General features: G+C 37.2%; 1 protein-coding gene across 14 annotated transcripts in view; it reads right to left on the reverse strand.

Moving 5' to 3' along the window:
• Positions 1-15227, reverse strand: part of RUNX1T1 (RUNX1 partner transcriptional co-repressor 1) — a 144521-nt gene that overhangs the window by 103876 nt on the left and 25418 nt on the right. For 2 of the 14 annotated variants that reach the window (XM_065585899.1, XM_005291574.5), the window contains exon 1: positions 1978-2347. The exons of 11 other annotated variants lie outside the window; for them this stretch is intronic. In XM_065585899.1, the coding sequence (XP_065441971.1) occupies positions 1978-1984 (7 nt within the window). In that variant the 5' untranslated portion in view covers positions 1985-2347. Of the gene's footprint in view, positions 1-1004; positions 1388-1977; positions 2348-15227 lie in introns of those variants that run through there. One more of the 14 variants, XM_065585896.1, reaches the window with a different exon arrangement.

Here is a 15227-nt window from a genome sequence, read left to right on the forward strand (position 1 = left end):
TACACATCTTTTTAATCTTCTGCAGATAATGTGCTTACTTCTAAAACACAAAATCTGCCCCAGATGGCTAATAATGCCCAGTTGAAAAACAAAAACAAAAAAAACCCACCACCACAATATTAAAGGGCTAAAATATGCTGTGAACAGATTGAGAGGTAGTTCATCACAGAGGAGAGTAAAAAAGTGCAGATGGGTGTCAAAAATAGCCAAGTGTCAGATCTGCTCAAGTATCTCCATTCTGGCACATGCTCCCAGTCACAGCTGTTAGTGTATTCTCTGTATCCAAGTGCAAGGTTTTCTAACACTCAGAGCTGACATTAAAAACACACTTCTTCCTTGCTACCACTTTAACAGAATGCTGGAAATTAAAGATTTATTTAACGTTAAAGCTTGAAGAGTATTGATAAGTATACATATTTTCAGGTGTAGCTCAAGCCACTTTGATTAAAGATGCATGAAATTTTAACCAGCAGGTAGATTAAGTAATTTAAGTGCCACAGGCTTACTATGCAATAGGTTGTTCAAAAATCTCTACTTCAGTCATTCCAATAGCATCTTTGTTAGTGTCTCAAAAGAAAATAATCATGCCGTACATTTAAATATCATAAAATATCAGATAGCGAGCCATGATACTGTAATTTCTTACAAATATATGCAAAATATCAGTTGTATTTGATTTACATCACATGCACTTTTTCAAATTAATGAACTGCCATGATATTTCTAATGAAGACCACATCCCAAGGAATATAATGCATGCAAATCAAATTTAAACTTTAAAGGGTTAAATTGACCTTTCATAGTCCTCAGTTATTATCTGTGCAAATTAATTTGCCCATATTTCAACCATACAAATCCTCCTAGCCTTGCACTTTGAGCAAACAGAGTTCCACTTTCTTGTTACAATCTCAGTCTTAGAATCAACAAACATAGTATTGGAAGAATATGACCGTGCATTAACATCCTAAAAGAAAAACATTCTTTAAACAACTGGCAATACCTACATACAACTGTGGTTGCAGCAAACTGACAGATACTGTTTCAAAATACCATCTGCGAGGTGTACAGATTCTGTGATCAAGTGCAGCTTCTGCCTGTCCTACCCAAATTATCAACAAGAACCAGCCAGCTGTAGGATCTCAGTGTCCCTGTCTTTTTTATCCAGAGACATAGGCTTTTTTAAATTGGCACATGGCTCTGTTCAGACCTTACAAAAACAGCAAATACAATCCATTCTGCAATGGTCAGGCTTCTCACAAAAAACTCAAACAATTTACCCTGTATAGAAGCAATATTTTCACTGGCAACAACACTTATCAATTAGACAAGTAGTCTAAAGATCCAAGGATAATATTTTTGTGAGGAAATTGACATACTAAGATTTCCAGTTCTACAACGGTTTCACTAATTCAGCAGAATCTGTAGGACTGTTTAATTATTATTAATTATTATTATTATTAACGTATTTCAATTTTTGGCTGGTGACAGCTAAGAACTGTGATTTAGGGCAAGACTGAAATCATTTGTTTTCTAAATCTTCCTTCACTTCTCTAGCATAAACAGCTTTGCAAAGAGATTATTCCCAGTATACACCCATAATCTAAAATTATATCTACACATAAAATGTTTGCAGATTACAAGATACAGCTGACAGTCATGAAAACCAGACTGAAGCTGTGTTTCTTCTCACTAAAATTATACCCCCCACACACACACCTGCACCCACAAATAGGGTGACTTTCTACTATTCCTATCCCCATTCACAATGTAGCATCCAATATTACTGTACATAATATCTTTGATAGTTTCCACATACAAATTCCCCTCCCCCAAACATACACACTCCACAATTAGTATCTACAATCTCTCTCTATAAGCTTTCAAAAATCACTATGTAGAAATTATTTTTATATACAATCAAAATATAATTAGTGCTTTCCCATTTAAATAAAAAGAGCTGTAATAATTTTAACTCACCAGGCATCCTTGAATAAAATATACAACACTGTAAATGGCTCTCTCCTAAAAGCAAGCTTATTTAGGGCTCAGTGCCTCCTGTTCTGGAATGAGCACAGAAAAGCGAGGAGGGCCATCAGAACTGGCTGTGGCAGCATAGCTGGAGGCAGGATGCTAGGCGCGTGCGTTTGCCAGGCAAAGACAGATGGAGAGCTGACACTCTGTATTGCACTTGGAGCAGAAATGTGAATGATGACAGGAGCACATGTGGCCTTGAACCCAGCCCTGTCTCTTCAGGCAGAACAATGACAGGGATGTGTGTGCAAATTATCACAACCCCGGCTCCCCTCAGCTGACTCCTCTTACTCTACCTTTCACAGCAAGTTCCAGAGGACCAAAGAATAGAAAGTAAAATGCAGAGTGATAAGATGAACACTGAATTATTCATTTTTTTCTTTAAAAGTTAACCCTTTCTTTAACTGCACGCAATTAAAGCAGAGCATCAATTAGAACCAGTTCTCCTCAAACAGTAGAAAACATGTTCTTCTCATTTATTATTTTAACAGCCATAATTTTGAACTCCATAAGACCATGGTTGTTTATTTAGTTGGAAATTCAAAATATGTAACAAGATATATTTAAAGGTTTTTTCTTTTCTTTTTTCCCCTTCTTCTTATTGTGCCATTTTATCACAGTGAACAGAGTATCAAAATCATTCCCTTTGTCAGCTTCTCAGTAGTATGTGTAAAATAGAACACACTTAGAAACAGACCACTTTTATTTTACTACAGTGCTTTTAACCCCCTGGGATTCCTGCATTGATATGCTCCAAACATTTGCAGCTTACTCTCCTTTACCTTGCATGGTGATCCATGGGGGATGAAAACAAAATCTTCCCTGTAAAGCTTTTTCAAAAGCTAAACAATCATGTCCTCCTGATTTCTGATTTTTGCACACCCCTTAAATGTTTATCCTTCACATGAATAACATATGCCTGGCTAGGTTCAATGCACTCTTCCCTATTAAGCTTTAATGGACACCATGATACATAAAACTACAACTCTTTGTTATAGTGCTTTATCTAAAGCTGGCTATTTTCCTCTCAGCAGTCCCTCTTTAGTCCTTTGTAAAACATCCTTGCCTCATAGGAGAAACATACGCCTGACACATGCCTGCTGTAGCACATTTAGGCTTATATAAGATTCCAAGCACAAGCGAAATCTGTTTTTTCAAAATCTCTCCTCCAATTTAATACTTGCAAAATCTTCACTGTTTTACTAACAAAAACATTTACAGCAAATCATTAAACACATATTTTCCTTTGCCTTTTCAGTGCATGTTCAAATTCCATATAGATACCAAAATATATATCTATTCCATTCAGAATCTTCAGAAACTGTATTCTTTTAATATGAAAGATTCATAAAGACAAGAGTCTTTATATGTTTAATTTATGCAGTCCCTTGATTTCCCTTCATATCTTTTGCCTCTAATACACAGAAACAACCGCACTTCCAGGCCTTCCTTTTCCTTCCTTTAGCTGCCACAAAGTGCTGATAAAATCTATTTTGGAACATAGAAAAATCCTAACAGCCTTTCCATCTCTGGATCCCTCTGCCCATGAATATTTACTACTAAAAAATAAAAAGTGTCATCTTTGAGAAATATGTCAGAAAAACAGAACTTTTAATGGCACCTAGAGCAGCACCCATAAGCCTTTCTTCAACTAGTGAAGCCCCAAATTCAAAATGTTTAATAAAAAAATTCACAGTGCTTACTCTGTTCTGTCACTAATACCATAATGCACCCTATTTATGAGACCAATCTTTTTGTTCATCTTACTCAGACGACAGTTGTAATGAGGTTCTGTATAATGGATTTCAATGTATTTGAGAGCCAAGCAAAAACACTTTTATGAGAGAAGGCTTTATGGGGGAAGGGAAGAAGGGGCAGGGGGAGAGTAATAATCAATTAATTCTGTGCCAGAAACGACTTTAAAGAACTTGGCATTATTTTTGTTTCATTTGGTGCCCTGTTTAAAAAACAGTCAGTCAGTATCTGTTGATTTTAAAAATTCTGTATTCTACATGAAGGAGAAAACAGTTTCACAGTTGGAAATACAACCTTTCATCAACATGGGTGCAGACAGAATCAACTTTAAAAATAGAAAGTAATGTGTCAAAGGTGCTATGCGTTTTAATAAAACTGAATGATATTCCATTTTAAAAGTCAGTCTTAATATCAGTACACTGTAAATCTCCAAACCATGGCTCACAAAATTGAACTTCCATATGCAGTGTGATTATGCATCTTTTCTATGTGTAAAAAGGCTTTTTAAGCTGTTATCTGACTACAGTAATTGCCATTTAAATTGATCCACGTCAACAAAACCTGGATCCCTGGAGATTCTCACCTAGAAGTCTGTTTGTGGAAGGGGCTAACAGAATGCCTGTGCATCTGAGACTACTTCAGCATTTTCTCAAGCAGCCAGCTGCATGAATAGTTTTTCCCTCTCATTATTTAATACACTGAGGCAGGCTGCAACCCATTTGGCAGTCCTCCCTGAATAAATATTCCTGGATATGTTTTTTTTCTTTTTTTAATGCAGCCATTTAAAGATTGCTGTAACAATTTTTGCACACTTCTAAAAACGTAACAGGGCCAAAATGTGTAACAAAGATGGACAGTCAATGCCAACATAATTCTGTAAAATGTTTTTCATTCTCTGCTTGTTTCATGCAGAAGAGAAAAAGTGTGTAGGGTAATTTTTGCATATGAACAATTCTGCTGCATCTTAGAATCTGGAAAATGCATAATACCAAAATGATAGGATACAAAGAAATAGTGAGAATTAGAATTTAGAAGGAGATTAATTTCAGTCAGTTTCTTTACCTTATGATACAGCTTCTTAGCTGATACAGTCAAAACTAACACTTTACTCTGCAATCATTCAAATAGTTTACAAAATAATTTTGAATGATCTGATACAATTGTTAATTTTGCAGATGGGTAAGAGCTGCGAAGGTAGTCTCCAGACCCAGATATTTATAAAAATAGATTTACACTGGATTGCAGAAAGTTCTTACTGTATTGTATTACTCAAATGAAAAACACACTCCTTTCTAAGACATTACAGTTTTAAAGTAGAGACTAGCTTTTGCTTAAACCTGATTTACCAACAGGGACTAGAAGTCCACTGAAATGCATCTGTAGTTAATGAAAACTCTTTATTAACAGTGAAGGAAGAATCTGACTCAAAGCTTTTCTGCAGGACTTCTCAACTTCCCTCTCTACTTATAGCAGACTGTTGTGATACATTGTGACTTCACACAGTGGGTATTAAGTGAGTTAATTCAAAGGAGCTGAAACCTCATTGATCCTAATTGAAAGCAATACACCCAACCAAATAGTTTTCTACCCCATCTGCTCTGGCCTGCCACCAGCTATTCAATACAAGAGAATTAATAGTTTCAGATATTCTAACTGACCCAATAAAGGCACTCATTTAAGCAGGACTGCATTAACAAAGTGAAAAACCAAGGGCAAAATGGGTTCAAATGGAGCATTTTACTCCTAGTTGGCTTTAACAAAGCTGAATAATGCTTATTCTGACTTTTTATGTGCAAGACTTGATAAACTGAATAAGAAGGCACTCAATGATCAGTCAACGAGCATTGATGAATGGTCATTAGGACCCCCCCAATCTCAGGGAAGGCGATTCCACAAAGTGGCACACCAGCTTGAAAGGGCGGACTCACTAATGTCCAGATTTCTCCACTTGGTTGTTCCACTTTCACTTTCAGACCACTGGCCACCAAATGAGGCTGACATATTGGAAAATAATCTTTTATGGATGAGTGATAAATAAAAATGGAGGCATTAGTTGAGCTTTAAAATTCAAATCTGCTAGTTTTGTCAGACCCCCCTTCCCCCAAAGGTTTTGATTTTCCACCCAGCTGGAAGCTATTACTGTTTTCTTAAGGCAACCCACTGACAGGACAAACCCACCTAATGTGTGAGCTGTGAGGCTGGGGGAGACTCTTTCTATATGCTTTCCCAACTTTACTGTACATAAGTTTGACAGCCAACTGAATAAACACACCTTGATATAAAGACATACCTTAATTTCTTGCTGCAACTTAATGTTCTCTAATACTTCATACAACCACAAACCCTGTACTATGTTGTATTAAATTCATGGTAAGTTTTTTGTGTAACAGAAATCTGTATCTTCCATCATTCTAAGTATTCCAAAAACACACAGAGGCCCCAAAGGATCAAAAACCCCCAAAATTTTTAATCTTGATAAGAAAGTCACCTTCCTCTACACCTAAGCCCTTGGAAAAAAAAGTTACTTCTTTTCTTGCAAACATCATTAAAATATTGCAGTATGGCATGTGATTATCTGCAACAGCAGCTCTGAATACAAGTGTTACAAACCACTTGCCAGATAACGCCAAGACATTTCCCTAAACATTTCCTGACTGGCAAAGCTTTGTGAGCTTCTTAAAATAGTTCAGTGAGATCTTTAAAATATATATAACTTGGTGAAATGACATCCAAAGGGGGATTTGATAACCATCTACACAAACACTTGAAGGATGCACAAACCAAGCTGAGAGAGAAGATGTTTAGGTTGTCAAAAAGGGAGTAGGAATAATGTGATGAAACTAATTAAAGGAACATTTAAGTGTGTGTGTGTGCGCGCATGTGTGTGTGCGTGTACACATGCATGAAGAATCTTAACAGTAAGGTGTTTTAGACCCAAGGAAATTGGAAGCTTCATAATTTCAGTGATCTAATGAGAAAGTAGATCTATTAATAGCATTTCAGATCATCTGATAGGGAAGGGCAACCTTGGCTGTGGGATAGACTTGACTATTGGTTTTCAACCTTTTTTTGTTTGTGGGCCCCCAAAAAATTTTGTATCGTGGTGCAGATCCCTTTGGAAATCTTGAAAACCACTAGACTAGACAATCTATGTCTTTTCCATCTCTATTGTTTTATTGTTCTACAATCAAAATAGGCACTGGTCATAGAGTAAGAACCAAATTAAGCAATGGTGTAAGTGAGCACAACTCCCATTGGCTTTCAAGCTGAATCTGATGTTAAGTTTTAAAACAGTGAAAGGATATACAATCAAACCTAGAAGAGCAATACTACAGAAAAAGATAACAGACCTAAGTTTCATTGCCGAACATAGGCCCCGATTCTCCAAATACTTATGAATTTGTGTGACTTTACTCACATGTGTAGCCCCTTAACTTTAACGAGAGTACTCAAGAGAACGGCCACATGCATATGTACGTTTTTGCAGAATTGTGGCCATTACAAAACCTCATGTGAACATTTTATGAAACAAAACATTTGCTGTGAAGTATGTGACACAAATAAGTATTAAGACTAATTTTGTAATTGTCATCATGCATGTTAAGAAAAAAATACTGCACAGTTTATGCATAAATTTCTCTTCTGGCTCTTTACAAGATTGAATATTCAGTTATTTCTGAAAGGATGCAACAAAATACCAAGATTGTATTTCATATATAAAGAAAAAGAATATATTCCTTCCTCCTAACCAATACAGTGTGCATGATAATATCTAGTGCTTCTGCATTGGGATCATATTTTGGGACCTCAATATAAGCTTTCAAGCTATTCACTGCTTTCTGATTTGAAGCTCAAAATGGTTTGATTTTGGTGGTGAAACTCCTCCTCCTGCAGTGTATTAACCCTCATTTTGACTTCTAATCAATGTCTTTTAAATGTATAAGGTTTTCATGATAAAGAAAATGTGAGAGAATATTGGTATATGAAAAGAGTGCATCTAACCACTGGCTAGAAATTCAATTCTTACTTTTTTCTTTGTAACATAGCTCAGTATTTGTGACACTAACTAAACATATTTTATTCATTTGACAAGGACTGTAACATTATATTAAAAACTTTTGTTTCAAAGTCACCACCTCCCCATTTTGACTGATGGCGAGTTAGTTTTGTTAAAACGCAAGGGTGATAGCATATGCTCCAATGAACTTTCCCTCCTCTCAGCACCAGAGACAAAAACCTGCAGCTCTGCTCTGCACTGGCAGCCATCTGGACAGCTTTCTCTCAATGCCTGCCCCACATCACACTGCAGGCAAAATTTCAGGGCTCTAGAGCTCTGTGGAGCTATTCATGACATACCAATTTCACATTTTCTGCTTGTTTGCTTGCAACAGTAAATGCTAATGAGGACTATGAATGACATTTTTAAAGACAATAAAAAGGTCTCCAAATCCCTTGCATATGGAGACACTGTTTTCTAAACTTCACCTTCTGTTAGGGAGCTATTACACTCTAAAGGAAAAAAATAACCTAAGGAGAACAATGAGATGATCAAAGCATAATGGAGTCCCTAAGAATTCCAAAGAAAACAATGTTTGTAAGCTAGGTTAATGAAAGACAGATTTTATGCCAATGTACAGCAATAACACTTCAGTGCAGTAACCATCCCTTTCGATAGCTCTGCTACTTCTTATCACAAGGGCTCATTAATTATTGTCTCTTTGCAGGAAAAAACAACAACTTTCAGATATCCTGCAAAACCTCAAAAGCCAGACATCTGGATTTTTTTAATTGCTAATCTGTAGATGACTCTGAGAGTAAACTGTTATCATTAATTGGGTTGAAATGCTATGCTTTCATAGAGATTAATGTAATGACTAAGCATGGTCAAGATAAATATCTGGTTCTAATGTTTTCTTTCCCAGATCTGCCTTTTACAGTGTTGTTATTAATACACATTAAAAAGTTTTCTTACTTTGTGTAATATGTTTTACATTTAATTGAAGACTGTCTCCTTATCATTAATAAGGATCAAAACACTTTCAAGAAAATCCACCAGGTGGAGCAAATACACAGCAATACAAAACTCAAAATTATTTATGATCATATTGCCACTTCCAAGAAGAAAAAATGTTTTATGAAAATCCCCACCACCACCTTTCTCACCCCTCCTTTGTAGATATATTGATCAATTTGCACTAATTTGCTGCATTAACAAACACGTGCAAGCTCTTGTCAGATGGCTTTAGTACAAAACTATTGCGTTACAATGTAGTTGTAGCTGTGCTGGTCCCAGGATAATAGAGAGACAAGGTGGATGAGGTAATATCTTTTATTGGACCAACTTCTGTTGGTGAGAGACAAGCTTTCAAATCACACAGACCTCTTCTTCAGCTCTGTGTAAGCTCAAAAGCTTGTCTCTCTCACCAACAGAAGTTGGTCCAATAAGGTATTACCTCACCCACCTTGTCTCTTCTATTGTGTTACAGATCAATTTCAGCAAGAATTTGCAAACCACCATATACACCCCAGGCACAACATAAGCACACACACACACTGCCTATTTTCACTGCAGAACCCAAGTGTTATACGACTGTATACAAAAGATACTACATTAGAATAGTGTTAAGACTGTAACAAATTGATCAATATAAAAAAATTCAAACAAAGTTACCCCATGGCCTCAAAACTATTCCACTGTGCATAGATTGTGGCAGGTCTTAGACCAGTCAGACTAGCATGTCATGTTACATACCAGATGTATGGTAGTGCCTGGAAAAGGTTTCATAGAGTGTGTCAGTGTTCATCAAGCATTGCCTTTTCTCTGTGTGTCATATCAATTGGATCATCTAGAATTGGGGCTCCCAAACTTTTTCATATGGTGGACCAAGTCTTAGCAGAGGAGTTGTCATGATCCACCTTTCCCATTTATAATCAGTGTTCCACTGGTAACTACCATAATTTCTTACATGCAAAAGGAATATAAGCAAAGTGATGTATTGTTAGCTTCTTCTAAATGCAGTTTAGCAGCTGGAAGCAAGCAGGGTAACCAGTAACTGTGACCAACCAGACCACCAATGATGCATGGACCACAATTTGGAGAGCTCTGATCTGGGCAATGCTTATTGTCAGTGACTCATAGGAAAGCATGGTTTTTAGTGGGACAAGTTTCCTTTTACTTTTCTTGTATCTTCACTTCTATTTTCTATTTTCCCTCTCTCTGGTCCAAAGACTATTTAAGTATGTGAAGCAGTCATTGGGGGAGAGAAAGAGAGAATGGAAATAATTCTGAAATCCAGTGAGTAGGGCTCCCACCTGGGAAGTGGGGGACCCAAATCCAATCCCCTTGGACCAATCAATCTTTCATTATTTATCCACAGTGGAACAGCTTCAACATGTCAGAATATCCCACATCTCAGTGGTTAGAGAACACTCCTCAGAGGTAGGAGACACCGTTCAAATCCTTTCTCCCCCTCTCTGGCAGAGGAATCAAACCTGGGTCTCCCACATCCCAGGCAAGTGTTCTAACTGCTGGGCTAAAAGTTATAAAGGTGAGTGGCTCTACCTTTGGCTGGATTTGGAATGGGACCCAGTCCGGCAGATGCCCTCTGAGCACACCTGCTGGATTGGGCCACCTACGCAAGTGAGGTGGCAAATTAGGTCCCCTGGTTTGTGAGTCACTCCAGGACTTAGATGGCAGATAGGAGTCTAGACACTTAGAAGGGGGCAGTAGACACATGCCCAGAGGCAGATACATAGGCACCTAGGGAACTTTTACTCTGAAAAATTTAGGCTCAAGTGAGTTTAGGGGCCTACAGAATTTAGCAGGAGTTTTGTGATCCCAGTGGAGCCAAAACTACAATGTAGGTGCCTAAAACAGGGACTTAGGTGCCCAAGTCTGGGGTTTCAGTGCCTAAATACTTTTATGGATCCCATTCTTTTCCTCTCTTTGACAGGCACTTCTAGGATTGGAAGGTGGCAGCAGTTTCAGGGTCTAATGTTATATGTGCTATCAGCAAAGGTAAATTTGTATTAAACACCAGAAGTACTACAACATCTAACACTGGGCTAACATACCAACTTAACTTCTACAGACATGCACAATGGAGAGAGTTAGCACAGAATTTGGCCCCTTGTGTATAGTGCTATTAATGATATCTGATGGGACAGTACCAGACGCTCTCTCATGGGGATGAAAATGGGTTGATGTAAAGGACTGGGGTTTCTGCGTATGTTGCAACCTAAGATGACTCCTATCTTAGTCTTTTGTGTCAGCTTCCTTAATTTTTGTTTCTTTGATATGGGGTAGAAAAGACAGTGGTTTAAATATTACATCTAGATAAAATCAGATGACTGTGATGTGCTCTACATAGGGCTATATTGTGGCCATTGAGAAACAGAAGCAAGATCTAAACCTAGAGGTGATTATTAAGTGGAGTCTCATACAGAGAGCAATTTACACCAATTAATACCATGAGGTCATCTGAACTGACTGTCAGTAAGTGTCCGAGTACAATTCAAGATGCTTGTTTTAACATATAAAGCCCTAAATTGGTTTGGGACTTGCTATCTACCTTTCTCTATGTAATACTGCAACAGCTAAGATCAGCAGAGGCACTCAAGCAGGAGTCCCTGGATTTAAAATATAGAAAGTTGTTTTAAGGACATTCTCTCTGAGATGGTCTTTGAATATGGGCAGTGACTAAGGCCTACTTTTTCCTCCCCAATCTTTCAGGTGTAGTGGGGAAGGGGTTATGATTATTTTCATTATGCCTTTGGCGCAGGAATTTTATTGTATTACTTCATATGCTGGTGTGCATTTATTTGTTGTAACGAGATGAGCAGATCATTGTGCTATTGTACTGTGAACTTTAAACTAGATAGGTGTTTGTTTAGGTTTTATAAATAGATAGGAATAAAATTTGCATATCCATATAAATGCACATACTTTCACATACACTACAGGAACATCATAGTTACCACAGAGTACAACAGCTCAATTTTTAATCCTGTAGATGCATACAACCCAATTCTTATTTACACATAGGCTCCTTTACAACACCCTGACAGTGTAAAGAGGCCTTCAACTGGCTGTAAGTGTAACTCACATCAACTGTAAAGCCCCTTACACTGCCATAGCAATGTAAGTGGACCTTACTGTAAATAAGAATTATGGACTTGATTCTCAAAGTGAGGGATTATGTACATATTTAAGAGCTTTTTAGAACATGATTATCGATCTGATATACTGTAACGGCTCTTTTGTTACAGTCTCTCCTGAAAATCCTTCTTAGATGGAGGATTAGTGACACAATAGATCATAATGACTCTTTGGGTCCTATTATACGATCATTTACTTGCAGCTGTGTATGCGCACTGAAGGCTACGTTCTCCTCTCGATGAATCACGTAAATCCCCTTCATGCTAATGGCAGTTTATGCATGTGCATCAAGAGCACAGTATGCCTTTAAATTTGCATGAAGAAGTCCTAATAAAATACTTGGAAAAAATAAATTACTGCACAGGCAATTTCCACCCCACTCACCAAAATATCCAAATGTCACTAGCCCACGAAAGAGCTGAATCCTGCAGTCCCCATGCAGGAAAACTCACTTTGATGGAAGGTGTGCAAAGAGTAGACTAAAAATCCTAGAAAATGTCAGTGTAATAAAATGAAGGCATGGTGAAGTTACGGGAATGGAGAAAAGACATCTGAAACCACAAAGATTTCTTTGGACTTGGTTCTGCTCACACCCATATAAATCCATGGAAATCACTCAAGTTAAACCAAAGCAAATCAGAGCAGATTCATGCCCTCTGTATTTCTTTCCACTTCTGTCTTAAACAGTAGTTTATATATCTATTTATATTTACATTTTAAGCCCGCTTGACTACAAGGAATATGCTATATGTATTGCTCTGGCAAGTTTTCATAACCATGGGCCAACACCTTACTCATGCAAATAGTCCTATTAAAGGGCTAGACCCTGACATCCTTATTCATATTGAATAGGGCCTTAGGCCCTGATCTGGCAAATGCTTAAGTTTAAGCATGTACCTAGATATTTGCAGGATCAGGACTTATTCCAAGGGTAGCTATATTGAAATCAATGGGACAACTCATAGGGTAAAGCTACTACTAAATACGGATAAGGACAGTAGGAACTAATCCAAAGTTATTGTATTGTATTGTAAATGGAACACTAAGTTAGAACTCCTAGAAAAATCATGAATTTTAAGAATGGAAGTGCTGACAGCCTCTCTCCATTGCTCTGACATGCACCATTAAATATCCTGCTTTATTTTATTTCTTACATGGAATAAAACTAATGCAGCAAAGTACTTTGGAGATGAAAAGTTCAATGTGCTAACTAGTCTTATTGAAGTAGTAAGATGGCTAGTGCAAAGATTTTTAACATTCTCAATGTTTTGTTTATTTATTTTATGGCACAAGCCCCATTCAAATTATTATGCTGCTCTTCCAAGGATTTCAGTTCAAAAACATATTTTTTAAAGAACTTAAGAAAAGAAAAGAAAAATCTAGGCCAAAAGGAAAATACTGAAAACCCAGAAGTGAATGAGTTAACATTTTGTTGTTATTGTTGTAGTCAGCATTACACCAATGCCAGAATTTTAAGGGAAAGACTGAAAAGAGCCAATTTTTTTTAATTTTTTTTTTTTTAAATCAGGCCTATCTGTCAGAGTGTTGTCCAGGCTGGGAGAACAGCACCGGCAGGAACCTCAAATTCCTGACCAAACCCTCTTCCACACAATGCCTCCTGAATGAAAGGAACCCAGGCCTGGCAGAGATAGCCTGCTGTCAGGAACCAGCCCTGACGTTTGTGGACAGACAGGGCTGGCCTTGCAGGATGTCAGAGCAACAAACTGCTGTTCGAGATACTGGATTTTCACACACTCTCAGCCTGGATGTTTTGCTCTTCAGGTAATTAAACAAGGAAGCAGGGCTGATGTGTACGAGTCTGACCCCGGTGCTGTGGCTCCATGGTTCTGCATATCAACTTCCGCAAGAACAGCCTGGAGCATCAACAGAATCTTCTACTCTCTCTCTTTCTTGCCCCCACCCTGCAATGCCAAGCTCTAAAACAAGTTCTCTCTGGTAATGTGTGCTGCTGTCTTCTTTTTTTCTAATTAAGGAAGACTAAATTACTTGTACAGTCCCACCAGCCTTGCTGCCTCCTTAAAAAAAAAAGGAAAGAAATGGTTACATTCTGATTGATATCCCCATGCCTTTTATACATAATTGTAACAACAGCAGTAGGTGGATGATATGCTAAATTATGTGCCCAAAGGGGGAGGGAAGGAACCCTATAGGTATATACTTTTATTGGCTCATCATCCTAAATAAAATTACTTTTGAAAAGTGAGTGTTTTACGATTTGCCCAACCATTGTTCAGTATTTTAAAAATGTAGTTATTGTAATTTAATCATCATTACTGGGGATGTTTTAGTTTGAGAACACGTGATATATCATATAGAGTTGTAAACTAGAAAAATGGCTCAATTTTTTCACTCTTTCCTCTCCAAAGAATTTAAAATCTGGAGTTATTAGCTAATAATTCCTAAATTGCTTGCTGTAGTCAACACAGAGATTCCTTTGTGACTGAACTCATTTCTATGATTTTAAAATAATGTTTACACAAAATGATTTTAAAAGATGCATAACATATTCCTGCTTCTTTTGAAAATCCATAGACTAGAATATTGGCTGAAAAACAGAGACCAAAAGAGAGGAATACAAAAACATGCCTGCTTGTCTGTGTTGAACACAAAGAACATTAAATGAAAACAACTGGCATGCTGCCAAATTCCTATAGAGGCAAAGAGATTCAAATAAATTGATTTCACGCATCACACTGACCTGGGATCAGTGAGCAGTGGTACAATACACTCAGAGCTCCATGTGGGGCAAGCCCATTAATGTTATCAGAGCCCTAGTATATTACCAGGAGAGAAAGAAAAACAAAACAAAACAAAACCTCTCTGCAAACTCAGAAAATCTTTTTGAAAAAATAACTTGAAATCACTTTGTTTCAATTATTAATAAAGATATAAATTTGTGAAAGCAAACAGTCTGTACCTTCGAGATTACTGAAAATATATTTCTTTCAAATTAGAATTTCTATGAAAAGCCATATTTATATTACACACACTCACATATACAGTAAATGCACTCAGACATACATGCTGAACTTATGCTATATATTTTTTTTTATATACACACATTCTCTACACTTTCTCCTTTTGACCATCGTTGCCCTCAAAATTAAATTCTTCTCTTTGAGTTTCCTCTTTTCCCTTCCTCCCTCCAATGTTTTATAAAGATTATAGGCTATTTTCTTTGTACTTCAAAAGCTGGATTCCTGCCCGGTACTTTCTTATTGGCTCAGAAAGTAAGCTGAACAGAATGGTCACCACTTACAAC

This window comes from Chrysemys picta, chromosome 2 (genome assembly GCF_011386835.1).
Source record: "Chrysemys picta bellii isolate R12L10 chromosome 2, ASM1138683v2, whole genome shotgun sequence".
NCBI lineage: Eukaryota > Metazoa > Chordata > Testudines > Emydidae > Chrysemys > Chrysemys picta.